The following is a 22901-nucleotide window of genomic DNA, read 5'->3' as shown; positions in this document are numbered from 1 at the left end:
TACTCTAATTATATTACTATTTTTATAACCATTTTATGACTATTAAACTTTTTAAATTCTAAAACCAAGCAATTGGTGTTTTCCACACATGAGAATGGGGGCAGGTGAAAAGAGACAGGGCTGGGGGCAGCTGCTCTCTCTCTCTTTGGCATTGGAGGAGGACAGCCAGGCTGTCACTTACTGGGGGGAGGACTCACCAGCACTGCTGGAGCTCAGCGGTGAGGGACTGGTCACCACCTGCTCGTGTGCCCCAGGAATGCCAAACCTCGCCTCTCCCTGCCCTGCTCGGAGCCGGGCCGCCGCTGTCCCCTGTCCTAGGGTCATGTTATGATGCTTGTATCCCCATTCGTGTGTCCTGTTTGTGCTGGATATTATGTTCTGTGCCTTCAAGACTGGCTCTGAAGAGCGAATGTTTTGTTTTGGTTTTATTATCAGCCTCTCCCCCACGGCTGATGGGACACAGACACAGGGCAGGGCATAGTGCTGTTTCTGCTTTTTTTGCTGGGCTTTTGGCTTTGCACTTGCTCTTGCTTCTGCTTTGCTCTTGCTTTTTGCTTCTGCTCATTAGTTAGTTTAGCCAAGCAGTCCAAATTTTTCCCTGGACTGTTTTTCCTTTCCCTTTTTTGGAGCCATGCAAACCTGCTCCGGACTGTGACCTGGGAACACCGAGAGTTTGCACCCTGTGGCTGCAGCAGCTGCCCCAGTGCCGGAGGGACTGATACCAGAGTGACCACCCCCAGGAGAGACTTTCTGAATTTGTCATCTTTTTCAGAGCGGTGAAACAGTGCTGTCATCCGGTATTGTTCATTTTGTGTGCTGGGGGGTGTTAAATAAACAGGTTCTTTCCACTTCTCTCTGAGGAATCCTTCCTGAACTGGTTGGTGGGGAGGGGCCGTGTGGGTTTGCTTTCTGGAGGGGCCCCCTTTGGAGGCTTTCTCCCAAATTTGCCCTGAACCAGAACAGCCCACTGTTTGTTCGGTACTGCTCTGGGTTTCTGCACACCGTGGCCGCACCCTGAGCCTGGCCCGCATGTCCCCGCAGTTCCATCCCGCCAAACTGCTCATCTTCCTCACCCACCAGCCTCGGAGTTCTACTCATTCTGTGATAGATGAGTAATGCCATGATTGACTCTCACAATTAATGGACAAATAGAACGTATATAGGTTAAGAAAAGTTTTATAGATTTATAGTTATGTTGTACCCCCTCACGTGGTTATCAGGGGACAGCTGGGGTTGGGACATCTGGGAAGGTCAGCTTGTCACTATGCCGACATCTGACCTCCAATCAGTATTTGAGAAAGAGATTCCCACCACTGGGCAGTGAAGAAGGACAGAACTTTGGGAGGGGTTAAAGGGTTAAAAGGGTTAAAAGGTAAAACTTTCATTGTGAGGGAGCGGAGCACATGGCAGGGAAAATCTTTTGCTCCCAGTGCTGTAACCTTTTTTCTTTATTCAGTCTTCTGTTGTACTTTTGATAAGGTTTAATAAAGCTTCCAAAAGTATGAGAAGTGAGTAGCTATTTCTCACATAAAGAACTGTTATTCCTATTCCCATATCTTTGCCTGAGAGCCCCCTTAATTTCAAAATTACCATAATTCAGAGGGAGGGAGGGAGGGGGTTTGCATTCTCCATTCCAAGGCAGGCTTCCTGCCTTCCTTAGCAGACACCTGTCTTGTAAACCAAGACAGGCTGGAAGACACATTAAAGATGATCTCATTCCAACCCCCCTGCCATGGGCTAGGACACCTTCCACTAGACCAGGTTACTCAAAGACCCATCCACCCTGGTCTCAAACATACCCAGGGACAGAGTCCAGGATCTCTCTGGGCAACCTCTTCCAGTGCCTCACCACTCTTAAGGAATTTTCTTCCAAATATCTAATTTAACCCTGCCTTTGTTCAGTTTAATTCCATTCCCTCTTGTCCTATCACTATACATCCTTGTGAAAAGTCCCTCTCCAGCTCCCTTTAGCCCTCTTTGGGTACTGGAAGGTTGCTCTAAGGTCTCCCTGAAGCCTTCTGTTCTCCAGGCTGACCAGTGTAAAAAACTCTTCTTACTTTTCTGGTTGATGAAAATCTCTCAGCAGAGTATAAAATCACTGTTGCTGATTTTCCTTTTGACTTGAACGATGTGAAGTTGATCCTAAGATGAGTACTTTAGCTCTTCCATAACCCATCCTTTATTTATATTGTATCACTTCTACCTGAAAAGACATTTTTGTCCAGAGCCACCTACAAGCAGAACCATGCACTAATTTGCTGCTATGCCTCTTTCTCCTCAGGAAATTCCACACTTGATTGGATCACAGCATGACTGAGGGCAATTCCATGGTGTGTGGCAGAGGCTTCTTGCACACAGGTGTGATTTTGGCATTGTTCTGAACTAATTTGGGAGGTAACCATTAAGTCATGCATTTAGCAATGACCTTCCTTTGCTGGAAGTGCTTTTCTTGTATGATTGTATGACAAGCCAGCATGGTTATTTTAACCTGTCATCACAGGGGCCATGGAACTTCACAAGATGTACCATCCCTTCATTTGCCAAAACATAGCAGCTGCTCTATGGCACCCTCAGGGCTCTTCCAGAGCCATACTGACTAACTGCACAGCTCAGTTTTCTGAAGACAAACCTTTCACTTGCATGATCTGCTCTCACATTTTCTAATTAGGATTGTCTTACCGAAAGAAAAAAATTAATTCAAAGGAATCAATTTTTGTGAAAATGACAGTGGAAGAGAATGTGAAAAGGTCATTTTCACATAGTAGACCTACATCCTCAGTCTGCTCTCTTATTATGGGCCTGTTTTAATTTACTCTGCTCATCTTCCATGCCATGCACACCTGCCCTCTCTGTCTGGGGCCCTGCCAGTTTCTGATGGGCAAGAAATGCTTCTGCTTAATTAGCACCATGCAACTCAAGCATGATTGCAACACAGACAAGGGCACTACTGTCCCACAAGTAATGATGAGCCCAAAATGCATGGATTTAGCTGCACTTTCTGTTGGATGCAATGTAATTCTCGAACCTCTCTAGTGGTGCCTTCTACATGGGTTAGCTATGTGAGATTTGGTTAACTTGGAATGTTAGTCTTTGATTGTGATACCTGTTCTGGGGGGAAATCAGGATTTCCCTTAAATGGCTAAAAGTCTAATAAGGGAAAGCATCAGCCTTTAACAGTTGAATTTGATGATATTAAAGGTATTTCCATCCTAAATGACTCCATGATTCTAAATTAAGATCTGGCTACAAGCTTAAGAAGGTTGCAGTTGAAACACTGGGTCTATTTTGTGAATTCCCCCCTGTCACAAACCTGCCAGCTCCAATGTGTCTGCAAAATCACACCTTGAATATTTCTGTATGGAATGCAAGCCAGTAAGCAAACAAACACAACAAAAAATCAGGGAGGAAGGTAATGTTCAGGACATCTCAGCACACATGACAGCAGAGCAGCTGTCTCTGTCAATGAACCATATTATTTAACTAGTGACTCTAAATTGATCTGATTCTTTTACTTGAGTCAGGCATTGTCTTCATTAATTACTACCACTATTACACCTTTTCCCCCCATGTTTGCACAATGGGAAATGTAAAAAGGATCCTTACCACCCCATAGGCGACGGTATCTGAGTACATTCTCATTTCTGGATACACGCTGACAAGATACCACCTAAAGGTCTTGCACTGGAGCTTTTTCCTTAGGGCCTTCCTCTCTGAAATATCACCAATATCAATTCCAGAGTCCTGCACATGAAACACAGGGCAGAAAAAGCCAGAGAGACATCAGTGATACACTTCTGTGTAAACCACACACCCAGAATCTCCCTCATTGCAGAAACACAGAATAAACTGAGTTGGCAGGGACCCGTCAGGATCATTGAGCCCAACTCCTGGCCCTGCATAGCACCATTCCCAAGAGCCAGACATCATTTTGACCTATGATAATAAACACATTTTGGTTGTGGAGTGAGTCTGTTACCCACACATACCCCAGAAGTGCCCCAGTTAAATATGATACAGTTCACCATGGCAGGGTCTCTTCTACAGTCTGCTTTGGTGAATGGGACTACTCCTGTTGACTCCAGTGGGGTTTAGATCCTGTTTCCAATGAATATCACTGCTGTTCTCTAATTTCCTGGCACTTTCCAAATCCAGAAGGAATTGGCAGGAAGTAGTAAGTTGCTCTTGAAACACAGGCATTTGCTGGTGTTCCACTGCGGCCTAATCAATAGTGTATGACACTTTCTGGCCATTTCTGAAGTCTGAATTACTGCTTGACTGCAAAGAGCAGAAGCTCTGCTCACCTCTCTGAAATAGCACTTATTAAAGTTCTTTTGTAATGTAAAAAGAGAAGTTGTTATTTTTGTTAAAAGCAGTTGCTGAATATTCTGTCCCATAATTTTTATTCTCCTTTACATTTGTGGCTAACCTAGTTTCTACTTTTCATAAGAGCAGATCACAAAGCATGACTTTCATAAATGCCCTGTATATAAAAATCAATAATTTATCACATCAAAATCACACAGCAGAAATTTTTAGAGACGGATCTAAGTGCAAATCTGTGGCTGCTCTTGACAGGGAGTAAAATGAGACATTTTGCTCCACGCTGTGCTCAATGACTTCTGCCTCAGAGCAAAACACAGGATAAATACATTTTCATAGGGAAATCTTATAATCTATCTCCTTAAACAACAGCCTTTACTGGGCCATGAAAACCCCAAAGATTTTGACAAGATTTTAAAAAACACTGAAAGCACTGCATTTTCTTAGTTACACAAGAAAAAAGGTATCTGTGTAAGTATCTATATTTCTGAGCTGCTGAAACAACCACTGCATCCCAAAGCACTGAATTAATGCTAATCTGGAACAAGTATGTTTTATTATGGAAGCATTTTCTAACTAAAGTAAAACTGACTTCCACATTGGCAAAGTATGCTAAATCGATCTGGCATTCATAGATTAGACATTACAATTTTAAAAATGGTGATTCCCATCTCAAGCCCTGCATCATCCATAAAATTTTATGTGGAACTACTCCTTAAGTAGCAATTTTTTTCTGAATTTTGCAGCAAATGACTAAATAAAAATGCTGTAGTGTGCTGAAGGACAATCAATGGATCTTGTGAACAAATCCCACTCATGCACCACTCTGGCTGCACTTGCCAATGTATCTGACCCTTGTGTGAAAAAAAGGAGGGTGCTAGCACACAAGTATTCCACTTTAGGCATTAACAAGGCTTCCTGGGAACAAGTGCTAAATTGGTCCACTGCCTCCCAAATCATATCTCATGCAACCCTGAAGGCACCAGGGCCTGTTCCCTCAGTGTTCACAGTATAAGAAAGAGCATTAAGGAAGGGTCTCAGTAATCACATCCTTTCATGCAGCTGGAGAAGAAAAATAGCTCACATGTAGCACACTGGCTTTATCACCACCAATAAGAGAGTGTGTTCCCCAAAGTTGAGAATATGATGAAAAAAACCCAACAAACAAAACCAGAAGCACAGGCAGAGGAAAGCCCAGTTCCTGATTCTGGGACTTGAAGAATCTTTCCTCTGGGTTTCAAGTGCTTTTCTGAATCTATTTATCCAAGTGTCAGTGATGCAGAAGTCACCATGGCAGCAGAGGTCTCCATTTGAAGGCCTCAGTACTTCAGAGGGAAGCACACAGAGATCCCGAGAGGGCAGTCACAGCACACTAAAAAATGCACCCCGCTCCTTTGGATTTTTATTATGATTATTATTATTGGCCAAAGACTAAAACCTTTGAAAACATCTGACTTCTCAGAGATCTAGAAATTCTTCCATGGAAAAAAATCAGGTTCCATGTTTAACACTTTGGAATAACATATTTCATGGAAAGTCCTGACTATGACTATTGTGACTACATAGATTTCTATTGCCTACGCAGTCTATTACCAGTATTCATTAGCTTCCAGATAGAGAATTGCTCCTGTAATTGTCCAGCTGCACTTTCTCTTTGCATTCTTTATGAATTTGATCTCTAATTGCATTCAGATCACCAATTTGCACAAGATTAAGCAACACCACCATCACCTCTAGATGAATATGATGCAAATCAGTGTATAGTGCTGTACACCCTCGTTAGCAAAAGGAATTTCTAAGTTTTGTGTTAATATTGTGTTTGCAAGTCAAAAAACTAAAACTTGGATTAATCAGTGAAACTGAACCAATCTTCAAGAAAATAATTAACAATATGAAATAGAAACTGAAATTTAAATCTACCAGGCTAATCACAAATAACATTCATTTGGAATTGCTTTGACCTAAAATAAATAATCCTATCCTGTCCAGAAATGTCTTTATTTTTGTATGGATTTCTGTGCAACTATTCAAAACAGGGACATGTAGAGGACAGTTTTGATTCTGTGAACATGGAACTTTCAGAAAAGTCCTTTCCTATATCAGGTTACAGAGGATTTTTTTTCATGGTCATAGCAAATCATGTGGCTAATGCTGCAACCTAAAATAGGACAATGACTTCCCCACTTTGCCAAAATTATCTAGTTTTAATCACGAGAGATGCAAGAAGCTACTGAGAGCAGCTGAACCAACATCAGCTTTTATGAATTTAGCTGATTTTTTGTTTCTAACATTTTCTTCTAATTAAACTAAAGGAGAAGTACATAATTTTATTTCTTGACACTGAAATAGCAGCAAAACCAGTTTCTCTGAACTGATGTCAAATTAGAGAGATTTTATTCAAGGAAAACTAATCTGCCCTTTAATTTAAGTCTAGACTTTGCTTTTGCTGTAATGATGAGAGCTGTCCTCTGAGATAAACTCCAAATTCAATAGAACCATGCTTCTCAGTTTCTAGGTGGAAACAATCATCCAGATTCTGAGTAAGTACAGTCCCCTTGCTCTGAGCCATTTAGCTCATAGCTTTTCACAGATTAAATACCATTGGCTATAGAAATGAAGAACAGCTAAAATCAAACCGAACTCTGACGTTGGCCATCTGACATCATCTCTTCAGTAATCATCCATGAAAAAGAAATCAGGACAAACAGCCCAGTGAGGAGTTGCAGCACGAATCTGCAACATGACACCCACCAAGCCACCCTCACTCTGATGTGAAATGCTTATCCGACACCCCACACTTGTATCAATAGATGTCAACATCCCCTGGCAGATCTCTCCTCACAAATCTGATGGAATTATAGCTCTCTGTGATGGTAAATAGAAGACTAAAATTCAAATTAAGATGTGCAATATAGATTTGATGGTTTTTTCCTCCCATATTTCTGCAGCTACTAGTTTAAAATATCCATGAAGAGTCATTTGTGAAGAGAATAAACTTGACAAGAAATTAATTTTTAAGGGACCTAAAGACAAAAAATTATTCTAGAATAAGACACAACTACATATATATGTTTATATGCATTTGTGTATGTATGGGCATATACCTTATGCCTATATGTGAGACATAAATACATACATACATACAAATAAAATCCTGCCAGAAAAAAAATCAAACTTCAGGGTAGTAACTGTTGTATTTGTAGGGTGCCCAAATGAAGGAAGGAATGAAGAATCTTACGCCATGTTCTCAGAAGGCTAAGTTATTATTTTATGATACTATATTATATTAAAGAATACTAAACTAAACTACACTAAAGAATACAGAAAGGATACTTATAGTAGGCTAAAAAGATAATAATGAAAACTCGTGGCTCTCTCCAGAGCCTCAACACAGCTTGGTCCTGATTGGCCAATGAGTGAAAACAATTCATATGAAACCAATGAAACAATCATCAGTTGGATAAACAATCTCCAAACACATTCCAAAGGAGCAAAACACAGGAGAAGCAAATAAAATAATTATTGTTTTCCTTTTTCTCTGAGGCTTCTCTAATTTGCAGGAGAAGAATCCTGGGCAAAGGGATTTTTCCAGAAAATACAACTGTGACAAGTAACCAAAATGAAAAGGATCTAAAGCCAAAGCTTGGATGCACTGATCTCTGTGACTCACCTCCTGGGGTATGTTCCAGGCCATATAGACATGGTTCTTAAACTCATCCATCCAGACCTCAGCCACCCTCAGCGCGTTTCTGCGGACGTGAGCAGTCAGATCCTCCGTGTACGGTTTATGTGCTCTTTCGATGTGGGCAATCCTGGAGCAAGGCAGAACCTCAACGCTTCCTCCACACTGCCACACCTAGCAGGGAAAAAGAAAAGGACATTCTGCTAGTGGCAGCTCCCTACACCACTGCTGGCCTCCAGCAAACTCACTGGAATTTTTTTATTTCATTGGTAGAAAGGAGAATAACCACTCGAGACTTCTTGGACTACAAAGAGGTTGTGAGGGGAGGGTTATTACTTTGCCTTACCAAAAATTATTATTGCTACTTCACATCACTACAGAGTTTCTACATTACCAGTAGCCTCTCATCACACTCTGCCTGGATCAATGCAGTTGTTTTCAAGATTATTAATAAAATTATTTATACCAAATTCAAAATAGTAACACCTGGTTCAAGTTTTAAGCCTTGCAAGCCTTTCTCTGAGGTTCTGCACAGTCCATACCAGACCATATATGCACTATCCAGAATCTCAAACTAGGCAGCCTGTCATTATAGGAAAAGCCAACCAGCTTTTTAAGACTGCTGAAGTTTCAGGTTCCATGAGGATGAGGAATATAAATGCACCTTATGCTTTGCTTTAAACATGGTTGTGAAAGGACCAGGACTATGCCTTTTGAGAGGGAGAGATAAAAACCAAGACTGCCTAATGAAAATGTGTGAACAATTTAATCAGAAACTACTCTTAAAATAGCTTCTTTATGTAGGTTACTCTACTTGCTCAATTAGATTTCAGTTTTTCCCACTACCACAACTGAGATAAAGTACACAAAATTAATCAAAATTACTGCTTTCATTTCTGATTTACTCTTTCTGATTTCAACAAAAGCTAAAGCCACTTTGGCAAACTGAAGAGTCACTGAAGTACATGAGTTATTTTACATAGCAGCTCTTTTTCTGTGTATCTTGTACCATGTAAGCTTCCTAACAAGATCAAGGCAGCCCATTCATCATGGTTGACTGGATGCTGCTCAGGTGAAAGACCAGATGTACCCAAACTGCTTGATTCTGCTGAATAAGTACCTGGGTGTCCCAGAGGCAGGTGTACTCATGGAGAAGGGACAGAGTTTGCCTTATGATAACTGCCAGCAGAAACTCCTGAGGCCTGGTACCTCATCCTAAGAGAGCAAAAAATGAGAGCAAGGGTGCTTCTTTCTTGTACCCTCATCCAGGGGGTCATATTCTGATCTCCCTCCTGGTGGCCAGGAATGTGGGCTGGAAAAACATCCTGTTCTGCAGCTGATCTCAGGCCCCTCAGATCTGTCCACCCTATAGGCATATGCTCTACTAAGGAGGCACTTTGTTCAGTCATTCATTTTATATATTTAGACATCTGGCTTGAATACAGCATTTAGGCATTTGGCAGCTCCTGAGACTAGAAAATGTGGCATGAATTCAGAATGTTTACAAAGCTTTTTTCTGAACTGGAGCCTAATTGCATTCAGCATATGCTGGGAGAAGAGACAGAGCCCTGGTTTGCAGAGCTCTGTGGAAAGGGAGCTAACCCATGAACCTGCTGTAACAGTCAGAAAGGGAGCTGAAAAGACTTCAGCACATCTCTGTGTCCAGAACTTGGAAGACCATTAGAGTAAATAAACATAACCATTATCAATATCAGGCAAAACTGAGATGATCATAAATATTTAAAAATAAATATGCAACTGATCTGGCACCAAAAAAAAAATAATCTGGAAAAAAAATTGGTGTCCTGTCTTTGTAAAACTCATATTAAGTGGGCAATCTAGTTTAACGATCTAACAAAAATAACAAAAAAAGTTTGTAAAACATTTATTTATAAATGGTCCAGCTACATCTCCTAATAGATATTAAACGTGAAGTACCACCAGGCTGTGGTCACACAACGCCTGCTTTCAGTCCAAGTAACAGCATGGACATCCAGCTATAAATTGTTTCAGAGTTACTCACTGTACACTGCCTAAATTGAAAAAAGACAAGGAAGATGCAGAGATGGTCATAACTTAGCCTAGGACAGGGAAATTCACAGTGCACATGCACTGTGTACTCTGCCCAGCCTCTGCTCATTCCAACCAGGGATGGCCTTGAGCCAAGACCAGCAAGAGAACACCAAATCTTTTGTGAGATTTTCAGAGCTAGGTCACAATGCTGTCTTGACAACAAGTTGAGCTAAAAAGTTCACAGTCTACAATAAGCTGTATTTCCAAGCAAATTTCTAGGAACTGAAATTTGGAAGAGCAGTGTCATGTATAATTTCAGCATTGATTCAGTTATCAGGAAACTGTGATTTGATTTAATAATGAAGTGAGATGTTTTCAAAAAACAACCTGAGATGATCAAGTCCTTAACAGAGTTTGCAAATAAAAATGACCCACTACCTGAATAAACACCAACTAATCAATTCTAGTGGCCACTACTTCCTGCCAGATACTGTCAGTCTTTGTTCTATTTTCAAAGACTAATTAATTTCAATCAATTAATTAGCTATCAAAACAGAGCTGCTAAGTTTCATTAAAGAATTTCAAAATATATTATTTCCAAGCGAAAATTTCCTAAAATGTACAAAAATCTTAGATACAGGTTATGAAACCTTGCTGAATGTAAGCAGAGGCAATGCTTTAAAAAGGCAGAAAGTACAATCCTTACATGCTCAGCTGGTCACATCTGGGACAAGCCAATATCCTTTCTCCCTCCCACTGTTCTTTGCCAGTGGGATTACAGTCCAGCAAGAAATCTCTTTTTTATCCAAATGTTTCATTGCATTTAGGGAGCGGTAAGTCGTTAAAAAAAAACAAATAGAAATGGAGGTAGCAGGCATTAAAGTAGGACTTTCAAATGACATGATGGTCTCCTGGAATCTCATGAAAGTCAGGATCCCCAGCTCCCTAGAATATGCAAAATCTCCAGCCAAGGAATGAAGGGCTTTACTGTTCATACTCTAAACACTACAGTGAACTGCTTGTATGAATACTAAACAATAAACATCATTAATTGCTACATAAAGCATCAGGTTTTCTTTTAAATTCTTTTCCCTGATTATATTTTAAGTAATGCAATTTCCTGCAGTTTCTTTCCCTTCTAGACCAAATGGTGACTTGAATCTGACCACTCCTACCTCCCCCCATCTCTTTCACTCATTTACATTAATCCCTGGTGCTCTAACCATTGTGTCGGAGCTATTGTGGATAGCTGGATGGCTTTTCAAGAGAAAAACCTTGAGGTGGTGTAAATCTCACCTCAGAAGTGCACAGGAAAGACTAATTAATTACTCTGACCAAATACCTTTTAGTCAGATACAATTTTTATGGTTTTTAAAATTCATAGTTTAATGCTAAGAAATACATTTTCTCAAAGACTCGGCTCAGAGGGAACTGAGAATCCTTTTAGAGTGGCCTGTTTTTCATCTAATAAAATTCCTGTAGACAAGAAGTAATAGTAACTGAGGGGTTAGTTCCTCGCAGCTTCACACATTTCCCCTGTGGATTTTGCAGCTATTTTTTGCTGTCATTAGCAATCTTTATTCAGGCTTTATCCACACTGAATAGCACCCTACTAGTTTTCCTGGACTGCTGTTTTATTTGATGGCTATAAACACATACAAAAGTTAAAAATCAGTAGAGCTTTTTCAAATTATCACCCTTGGCTTTAGCAAGAAGTCTCTAGATAAGAGCTTCAAAGCCTTTTTCAAACCACATGGAATGGTTTGAAGTAAAATGTTATATTTCTGAGCATACTGTGGCTGCAATCAGTAATACTTAATGACTGACCTACTTGTAAAATTGCAAGGAAATTTGTACAAGTACTTAATTTCCTAAACCGCGGTTAAAAGGAAATTCAGCAACTTTTCCTGTTCCCATCCCTTCCTGTTCCCTTCCTGTCCCATGAAGATAATTTTCCTATGATAGGCAAGCAGTGGAAATTACCAGCAAAAATCTAAATATCCTGCCAAATCTTGAAATGTATATATGCAGTTGTAAAAAATAATATATGCTTTCATTACTGTGACACAATAAAGAGCAATTCACATGTCATGCTGTAAAAGCATCAATTGCAAAACTGTACCAACAGGCCTCAGACTTTGCCTTTAGAAAGTTCTGAAGCATGATCAATGTGGTCCATGTATCTTTGAGAGTACTTTCCATGATTGCTGGAGTCTCAGATAGGCAAAAGGTTTGCTTTACTCTAGAGGAACTTCCTGAGGTTCTGGTCCTGCTGGTTTACATTGCAAAAACAGTCTTTCAGGAAAAGAACACAGCTCCTGGAGTTTCCCTTCCAAAGAACTCTGAGCCCACTTCAGTGTGTTTTCAATGTTCCCTTCCAAGGCAGCCTGAGAAAGGGCTTTTTATTCTTGAATTTCCTGAGGAGGTTCATATATTTGGTACAGCCCCAAGAAGAGCTTACAGAGATTTCTCTTCTTTAAAGAGTTCCTTGTTCCTTCATCACTACCCAAAGGTACCAAAATTCCATTAAAAAATTCTAGGTCCAAAGGGACAGTAGCAGTGCCAAAACGAACATTTACAGAGCTGAGAGACTAAAATCAGCATAGCCCATGACCTAAACTAAGCAAATCAAAGAAGAGATGACAGGGGCATTAAATGAGTACAGAGAATCTATTGGAGAGGGGTGAGGGGGAAAGGAGGGGAAACTCCTTTTTGCACCTTCAGTTGCTGTGGCTTGTGGACAATCTGCTCTAAGCACTTCACACTATTAATTTACTGAATGTTTATTGGCACATCGTTATACCTGTGGCCCTAAATCTGTGAGAATTTATGTTTACCAAGGTTAAAGCAGCACCCCAGAGTAAACAGAAGGGCTCTCCACACTGGGAGAGCAACTTAAAACCACAGAGAGGACACAGGTGGTAGCACAACAGCTCAGCTGTGAGTCCCCCTCTGTTGGAGGGGTACAGGACCTGAGCATGGGGCAGTGCAGGGGGATGGCACAAGTGAGGCAGCTACGGGAGCAGGAACACACCAAGTGGTTTCTAAGAGCAACTTGCAAAGTCCTGAAACCCTTGTCACCCCTCACGCACTCCCACCACGCATCCCACAGCACTGCAGAGCCATGTGTCACACACAGTACCTTACAAATACCCAAATCAATCTGGTTACAAGTTTTTTAAGCAAACTCCATTCACACCTGGAGAACCTCTTTCACTACATTATTTAGTAAATCCTCTCCAATTTCATTTAAATGTATTTGAATTTGCACGTTTAATCAAAACAATCGCAACTCTGAAGCCGATCCCTTTCTCGAATATTTAATTTATACTTCAATATAAAATGATATAACACTTCTTCATTAGAAGTTTCTTTTTATCTCTTTAATCACTGAGTTTTCTTTTTATGTTATAGAACCTTAATCTAATAAAAAAAAAACCCTACAAGTCATCGAGCAGTTTATTAGCATGTACTGCATTCATTAAATTTACACAGAGTGTGCAGTTTCTCCAAGAGCTGATGTGACCTTGTTTGATACCATCACCTCATTTGGACTGCAAACAAAAACCTTTTAATAATTAAGTGATTTCTCAAAAAGCTGAAGTAATTTCTGGCTTCAGTCAAGGTTGCAAATTACAAAATTAGAAGTACTCATTAAAGATGCCCCGAAGTTAAAAAACAGTCAGTGTAAATTAATTACTACTGTGGATACAAAGTAATTAATTACCAGTATCTTTGAAATATATTTTTGGGAACAATTTATTGTAAAAACTAGTTGTGAATCTTGTCATCCTTTGTCATTATCATTAATTGTTTACTGATAATCAGTAATGAGCTTGATGTTGTACAGACAAGTATGAACAAGCTATTTTCATTCAATAACATAATAATTTTGAATCTGCATTACTTTGGTATCTTGACAGGTGACTGCAGAAAGGACAGAGAGAGTTGTCAGAGACAAAGGTCACTGAAATCCACGTTCATATTTCTAGTTGCTATCAGTGGGTTTTCAATCACACCCTGGAAATTTTTGGATTGTTGTGCACATTTGCTGGGTATCTGCTTCTGCAGAGCTAGAAACTATACCCACTGGATGAAATATGTTAATATTTATTTAGGTAATATCTCCACTGAATTCAGATAACCTTCAATAAATATGTCTGATCATCACACAATCCTGTCATACTTTCGGGTAAACTTTTTTATTTGTATGGAAGAACAGCCTTTTTTCATAACCAAGCTGGTAGTTTAATGTGAAGCTGTAAGTACCTACAAAAATACCTTCCCCCCACCATCTAAAAGGCTTTTTAAATGGAAAATAAAAGACTTTAACATAACTAGAGCTGCTCTTCATTTTTAAAATGTAAATTATCCCTTAAATCTAACTTTTGAAGCCATCATTAATTGCCTCACAGGCCTCATTTTACATTAATTGTGCCTTCATAAAACACTCTCATTGAAAACCTAATACATGTAAAGATTCTTCCCAAATTAAATTGTCATTACTTTTCTTCCTCTTTTAGCTAATTGCTTCATTATGTACTTTTTAAATTGTTTTGTTCTGCAGGGATTAATTTTGCACGTATCTTCATGAGCTATGAAACTGTTACAGTGTACTGTTAAACTAGGCATGGTGTGCTGCTGGTTTGAACTGTAGGAACCACTCTCCCACTCTCCACCTGTGTCACTTGGAGATAACACATGTCAAGGGTCACTTATGGCCCCGTTCAGTTCTCTTCCAAGTGTGTCCATCTCATTGCCAGGCACAGCCAATAACCCACACATCAATCGCTACATTGCCAAGTTTAAGTTATCAACAGGAAGTAAAAGAAATCACTTTTTGTCTAAAAAAGCACAAAAGGAGAGTGAAAAACAGGACCACCACGGGTTTAGTATTCATGGAGCAATGTACTGTGCTGGCCATCTTTTATGGCTTTACCTTTCTCTCCTTACCACAGCTACACTTAGCTTGATGAGCTTCATTAATCTTGCACTGTGCCTAAAGACCTGATCATAGAATACATCATGCTGGGTTGGGAGGGACCCACAAGGATAATCAAAGTTCAATTCCTGCCCCTGCACAGGACACCACAAGAGTCACACCACGTGCGTGAAAGCATTGTTCAAACACTTCCTCAGCTCTGTCAGGCTTGGTGCGGTGACCACTTCCCTGGGGAGCCTGTTCCAGTGCCCAGCCACCCTCTGTTGTCACTGTTCAATTTCAATCCTTTTACCAGGATTTTTCTCCTGAGAAGCTGAGAAATCTCAGAAAAGAAATGTAAACAATAATTATCTGATTGCTTAGAATGCTGGAGGTTGCTTACCAACAGGGGCATCTTTGATTGGTTCCATGTGAATTGTTTTTACCTAATGACCAATCCCAGTCCAGCTGTGTCAAGACTCTGGTCAGTCACGGGTTTTTTATTATTCATTCTTTGCTAGCCTTCTGATATCTTCTTTCTCTTCCTTTAGTATAGTTATAATATATCATTTTCTTATAATATAATATGTATATGAATATGAATGGAATGGAATAGAATAATAATCAACCTTCTAAAAAATATAGAGTCAGATTCATCTCTCACTTCATCCTGGAAACCCTCACACCAACACCACAACAATTATAACCACCCTTTGTGAAGAATCTTTTCCTAATATCCAACCTAAACCTCCCCTGACTCAGCTTCAGGCCATTCCCTTGGGTTCTGATGCTGGTCACCACAGAGACCAGCTTCTCCTCTTCCCCTCACAAGGAAATTCTAATTGCAGCGAGTCTGTCTCCTCCCAGGCTGATTAGAACACGTGCCCTGAGTCCCTCCGCACACAACTTCCTCTCCAGACCCTTCATCATCTTCACTGCCCTTCTTTGGACACTCTCTAACAGTTTAATGTCTCTTTTATAACACCCAAAACTGCCCCAGCACTTGAGGTGAGGCTGCTCCAGCTCCGAGCAGAGCAGGACAATCCCTCCCTTGCCTGGCTGGCAATGCTGGGCCTGATGTCCCTAGGACAGGGCTGGCCCTCCTCATTGTGCCTGATGTCCCCAAGACAGGGCTGCCCTCCTGGCTGCAGGGCTCTGCTAACCCATATTCAGCTTGGCATTAACCAGCACCCCTGTCCATAGTGCTGTAGCCCAAATTCTATCAGCATTATTAAAGACTGAGACAAGAGCTCCTGAAGAATCCCCTGTTCAGCCAGGCTTTTGCCTGGTCTTTTGCCTCACTCGCTTGACTTACAACATGAAGTGCTGTCACACACATAAAGGTATCTGGCCTTCACACCTGTGACCTGAACATGCTGGATCCATCCTGGTGAACCCATCTCAGTCATCTGCTGACTTCTGTACCACCACAGCAACCCCCTGCTCTCCCTCACTGGTCTTCCTCTATTCTTTGTTAGATTGTTAAATCAGTCTTGCAATATTAAAATCACTCAATGAAATTAAATTCTAGAGGAAAGCCACAAATATGGAATCTTACCAGCTTAGGCCATGAAGACTTGCAATACCAGAAGGTACAATGGCAATAACACTATGCCGTGACTTGAAAGTGCAGGAGGGCATTAAACATGAGGCTAATAATGCACTAATTAACTTGCATCTCACCTGAGTCCATTGATGTGTAAGCATATATTGAGTTAAACTGTTTTATATTTTCCATACCACTAAAAATAACAATTTCCTCTCATAAAACATCAATATATCTGTATTAGTTCCCAGTTGGTAATGTGCAACTACATATGCAGAGTTGGTGAAAAAACACTTGTGAGAAATTTCCAAGTGCCTCTTCATCCTTCCTTGTAGGGTACAGTGATGTGCCGTGTTAGCTGCTGCTGTAATACTTTTCTTTCCTGTGGGAGCAGCTAATAAAATATTCTCTCACCAGAAATAGCAAAAACACAAAACTGAATCACTGGTAATGTATAATTACACATGCTGTAGCTGCAGATTACCTGCTGAGGCATTCATGAGAAGAACAGAGGGAAAAACAATTATTCCAATGTAGGAGTGACTGAAACCAGAACAAGCCAAAAAAAGCCAGTAATGTCATGACTGGCAGAATTTGGAAGTATGACAATTACTTATTTTATTCTCAATAGAGCCTTTCTTTTTTAACCTATTGGAATTACAATCTTTTAAATAGAGAATTTCAGTCTGTGTCATCTTGGGATTCAAATTGTTGACACAGTGAGGTACTTTGCAAAACAAAGATAATCTCAGGAATAATCCTGTGCACACAGATAAACCACTGCTGGTTACACAGGGTGCTAGGCAAGTGCTTATGCCATACTTGCACTGCTAAGGAATTATTTTTGTCTTGGTGAAAGTGTGATCTATGAAAAGCTACATCTTGTAAGTAACATTTGGTCAATCTTTACAATTTTTTTCTTTCAGGCTTCAATCTAGAAATAGGCTTCTCTTAATTCACAAAATAGATGAAAGCAAAATAAACTTCTCTCTATTTAAAGTTTTAATGCAAACTTGAAGAGAAATCATTACATGAAAAAGCAGTATTTAAAAGTTCTCTCAGAGTAACAGCTAAGGATATTTCTATTTTTGGACTTCTCAGCACTTTGCCTTTACACATCACCAACCTTGTACTGTTGAGCAGCACTTGTGATCACATACTGTTGATGTTTTCTGTAGAGCAAATCATTCCCTAGTGGCAAAGGATATTGGCCTTCTTACTGAAAACAAGCTAAAAAACATGGCTTTAGGACTACAACAAGTGATGATAGCTGCAAGTGCAAGAATGGGAAATATCTTGATTAATTTTCCTGAGGCGTATTTGGGGAAGATCTACATTGCTCAGTGGAGTGCCATGAAGGGAGGCCCAGCAGCAAGGACAGAAAGGGACACCAGGCATGCGTGACACATGCCCCACTACTCTCTCTCCATGCAAACAGTTCCACAGCACAGCAGTTTGGTGAAAAATCCCTTCATCTTCTTTGTTCCTTCCCTGGCATTTCTACTTCTTGGCACGCCAGCCTGTCAATCTACCTAACAAAGCAGTTTGTGAGGTAGCACAGTAAATCACTAACTGATTAACATTAAAATTAACCCTGCATTTGAAAAAAAATAAAAGTTGAATGAAGCAGAGGTGTTCAGAGGCAGTAGGTGTGGGGCAGACCACTGTGCCGGCAGGGCCAAAGCACTGGCATGCTGCTGCAAGAATTAGAACAAGAGCATGGCAAGGAGAAGGAGAAAATCTAACCTATGTGCTGTGAAACTTCACTTGAGCTTGAACGCTGTTGGTGCAGTTTACATTATCCTCATCCTAAACCCTAAACACAGCACTGTACCAGCTTCTAGGAACAAAATTATCTCCATCCCAGCCATGCCCAGGACAACTGTGCAAAGGCTTTCCTTAATAAAATCAGACATCTGTTTACATGCAATATAGTCACAGTTTCATGTAATTTGTGGCCTGTGTTAGGAACACTGAGAGGTAAAATGCTTGTGATTAACAAAAAGAACACTATCCCAAGGGCAATATTATAAGAAAGATCTCAGGTGAGAAACAATCAGGATACACGCACACTGTGGACTGGAAATGGCTGGAACACATAAGCAGCCATCAGCTTTTAGGCACCAAATGGGAGAGACTCACTTAACTAACAGGTAATGAAAAATCATGATCCCAGAAGTATGTTGGGGGGGGGGGGGGGGGGGGGCGGGGAGGGGGGAGGTTAAAGAAAAAACAAGATAGATAAGACCCAAAACCACATTAATAAACCCCAAACAAACAACAAACCAAGACCCAGGCCAAAACTAACAAACAAATAATAACTTCTGGAATTCACATCTGCTTGCTTTGCCACAGAGGGACCCTAATGTATGAAATACCCCGAAGAACACTGGGATTATTTTCTGCTCAAGTAACTCATTTCTCCATCTCTATTCATTAACTGCATTCCTCCAGTTCTCCACCATCAGAGACAGCATTAGATTCACAAAAGGTCTGCAGACAAACCACCAGACTAGCAAGAAATGAAGCAATTAATTTCACTACAGCAATATACTGTACAAAAGAAGTGTGTCACACTCAGTCTAACTATAAATGCAATTTTCCTCCTGGGTCAGCTGATGTAAAGTCCTGATATACCCTTAAGTAGGAACAAGACCCAATCCTTTTCCCTTAAAGAGCTTTTACCTTCTAATAAATTTTCCTCTTACCCACTTAAGAGGGCCATTATATCCTTGTGAACACGAATTCATCTGCAAGCACAAAGTCTTTGTGACACACAGAATTACTCTAAGTCAAAGCCTAGGCTTGCATTCCCATGACTCTGATGATGACTTAGTCTGGGACCTGAAACAAATCACTGAGTATTTGTTAGGGCATCCCTAAAAGTGGTACAATAACTTCTTGTAACAGATATTTGGGAGCTTTATCAAGCATGTCGGTTGCTTTAAAAGACAAAAGAATTGCTACAGGGTTGCTTTTGATAGAAAATCTTCTTCTGAGACTTTAGTAGGAATTGGAAGAGACCTTTAAGGTACCTACTGCAAACTAGACTTGAACCATCCAAAGCAGAATCTGACTGAATGCATCCAACTGATTGCAGAGGATTTGTAGGTTCTTGTAGGCCACAAGAAATGCCTGTGCAGGCACAACCCAGCAGCTGAGCCCAAACAACACTGAGAAACACCAGCCTTACACTCACATTCTTTTTCCACTTTAAGGCAGTTACCAACACAGCTCCTGCTTGATCACATGGATAAGAATGTGATTCCAATTTGCCCTCTAAATGCAATCTGGTAATTTAAAAGCACACTTAAGTCCATTCAATTTGGAATGATTGAACGAAAAAGAAGCACCACTAATCCTAACCTGAATTTATAAATATGATGCTTCTTCACAGTAAATGAATCTTTTAAAATCCCAGTTAAAGTGATTGAACTCAAAGAGGATTCTATGTAATCTTGCATCAACCAGCCTGCCTTTTTTTGTCTTATGGGGCAAATAAATAGATTTACAAGAAAACATTTGGTTGAAGAGTAAATAAAGAGTTTCTTCTAAGATTCAAATGCATTCATGTTTTAAACTCATCTGCCAGCTTCTAGCTCAAGGCAAAAGACTTCTTTTAATATTTATTTAATAATATATGTTTAGTATTTTACAAATGCTGTTACAAATCCATAGTCAAGGGTAAAAATCTTAGAAGTTAAAACAGTATTCCAAATCAGAGACCAACAGAGCTGAGCAGCAGCTCTGAAACAAATTCAGAATCAAGAGAATAATCCTCCAAAGTCCTGTTTTCTGTGGCTTGTTATGGTTTACCAACAATGAATACCTCAAATACAGTTTCCAATAGTTGGGGATTTTCTTGCACTCACGTAACAGAAATAACTAGATATTTGTGCAGATGATGAGGTAAAAAACAGCTCCTGGGTGAGGACAGTGGGAAAAGTCTCCATTTGTCAGGGTTTAATTCCTCGCAGTAGTTTTACATCCTCTGGAACAAAATCAGTGATATAAGGACATGGGACCATGTTCTACTTACTGTGTTTAAGATGAACAGGTAGCTCAAATGATCCTAACATGGGCTATTTCTGCAGTCAAAAATAAACTCTCCAGTTCTTTTAGATGTTTGCTCTTACAAGCTTATGCATAAAATTTCCCTAGCAGGCCACTTTGGACAGATAGTGTCTGCTTGTCCATTATCCTGAATGAGAATGCTTTGCAAGCAGCAGAACACTAGAAAAATCTAGATACTTCTTAAAAAAATGGAAAATGACAATGAAAGATGAGGTGCAGTGAGAAATACATAGTCACAGATTGGAGAGCAGCATTTTAAAATGGAAGCATTATTTATTGCACTAATATTGTAATTATAATGTAGTTTTTGTGGAGCAGTGAATGTTTTGATTAAGGCATTCACCATCAGCCCCACAGTTGAAAGTGACACAAGTAATCTAGAGATGTTCCAGTGCCCAACCCTCCCCTGAGTGAAAAACCTTTTCCTGATATCCAACCTAAACTTTCTGTGACACAACTTCAGGCCGTTCCCTGTCACTGGTCACCAAAGTGAAGAGATCAGTGCCTGCACCTCTACCTCCCCTGGTGAGGATATTGAAGACCACAATGAGGTCTCCCCTCTCTGAATCTCATGTATGATCTCAGGCACACAGAGGATTGTGGGAAGAGCTGTTAATAAATTGTTAAACAATCTGCTTATTATAGCTCTGCAATTTGTTTTAATACAGTCAGATCCAAGCCAGCATAAATTCAGATAAGGAAGCATATATTCTGCTACCTTGCACACTACAATCTATTACAGATGAAAGTATTTTATGTAGGTCAGGTGCTGCTTCCCTGGAGACAGAGAAAAAGCCATAAGGAAATCAGAGCAGTGTCAGGCCTTATTCCAGTGATCCAGCATACTCCAAAATTTCAATTATGCAGAGATTGTGTCTCTCTGGCCTTGTCTATCAACACACCAACAATAAACTCCTCCAAGGCTAAGTATTGCAGACCAGACAGGGTACATCTCATGACGCAAGCCGAGAGAAAACTTCTTGCACTCACAAGGAAACAATTTTTTTACAGTTGTAAAAAAACCCAGAAAAATCAAAGTGATGTTATTTTTCAACTTATTGCAACATTGAGATGCAAAATAAGTTTTTGGGAGCAGAAGGCAGCTCTCTGGCCCTTATAGTGAGAAGAACAGTGTTATTAAAAGAAGCAGTCTTGCATTTCTCGCTTTCCTTAGAAAAGTGCTCTACTGTAGCTGAAAGGGGGTCTGTGCTTTGCTCTGGCTGAAAAAACTCTTTATCTTTAACAGGTGTAAGAAAAAGAATTTCAAGAAACCAGAAATAAAAATGAGTATTTTTTGTTATAACTTGCTGTCTCAGGAGATAATTCTATATTCTTACAGTAAGTTCCCTTTTTTTTTTTGCTATTGTACAGCAGTATGCTTTTATTCTGGCAACTAAAAGGCTCAAAACACAGTTACCTCTCCCTTACATTTCCTAGCAGGGTTCAGAACCTAGTTTTATAACACACCACACCATTTTTCTTTACCATTATCTACCTAAGAATTCCACTCTTATCAAAAACCTGAGAGATTCTCAAAGAGAACAGAAAGGTGTTTTGCTGTGAAGAGATACAGAAAGAAGTACACAAATCACACACAATACTGCATTATAGTAAACAGGTGAAGAGTGTGCAATGGAAAAAGAAAATATATGCACTTATGCACATTATGAATACCTTAATTCCCTTCTGTCTGGAAGGCAGCATAAATGCCTCTATATTCTACTTTGCTCCAAGGTGATTTTCCTAATTTAAATAAACCAAGTAATCTAGAAAGGTTTTTCCCATCACACCTGTGAGAAACTGTTCTCCTTACTGAGTCTGAGATCACAGGTAAGCAGGGAGATTTGGCTATCAACTCTGCAAAATTCTAGCACTGTTGAAAGAACAATCTTAAATTTAAATTCTGTACTTCTACCCTTGTCCCAGATTAAGTTCTGTAAAGAGAGCTATTGCTCTTTCTTCCCTCCTCTCTCCTCAAATAAATTTACATGTTTGCAGAGCTGTGGATCTCCTTTTCATGCCATCATCCATGTTTTGGACTGCTTCCCCCACCCCCCCCCCCCCGCAATAAGAAACAAGCTATATTTTAAATGTAAGCCACCAGTATTGGCTAATTATTTTCCTTACCCTGATTCCAAGCTCCACATTCTCTCCTCCATATACTTCCATGCCTTCATCCAGTAATCCAATCTCTTGGAAGTATTCTCTATCTACTATGAAGCACCCAATCAATGCAGGACTTCTGGAAGAATAAATCATCAAATCATCAGCAACCAAAATTAGCAGATAAATTATGAAGAATTTTATTATTCAGACACAGATTGTATTTATTATTGCTAGGTAAA

At 40.0% G+C, this 22901-nt stretch overlaps 1 protein-coding gene across 6 annotated transcripts in view; it reads right to left on the bottom strand.

The window, feature by feature from the left end:
- Positions 1-22901, bottom strand: part of GALNT18 (polypeptide N-acetylgalactosaminyltransferase 18) — a 223764-nt gene that overhangs the window by 51061 nt on the left and 149802 nt on the right. For 4 of the 6 annotated variants that reach the window (XM_084207122.1, XM_084207123.1, XM_084207126.1 and 1 more), the window contains 3 exons: positions 22684-22798; positions 7991-8176; positions 3604-3741 (listed from right to left, as the gene is read on the bottom strand). In XM_084207122.1, coding sequence (XP_084063248.1) covers positions 3604-3741; positions 7991-8176; positions 22684-22798 — 439 coding nt within the window. The remainder of the gene's footprint in view (positions 1-3603; positions 3742-7990; positions 8177-22683; positions 22799-22901) is intronic. The other 2 variants (XM_084207124.1, XM_084207127.1) reach the window with 1 other exon arrangement.

The sequence above is a fragment of the Fringilla coelebs genome (assembly GCF_963513975.1).
Source record: "Fringilla coelebs genome assembly, chromosome: 6".
NCBI lineage: Eukaryota > Metazoa > Chordata > Aves > Passeriformes > Fringillidae > Fringilla > Fringilla coelebs.
This window is presented reverse-complemented; position numbering and strand designations above follow the sequence as displayed.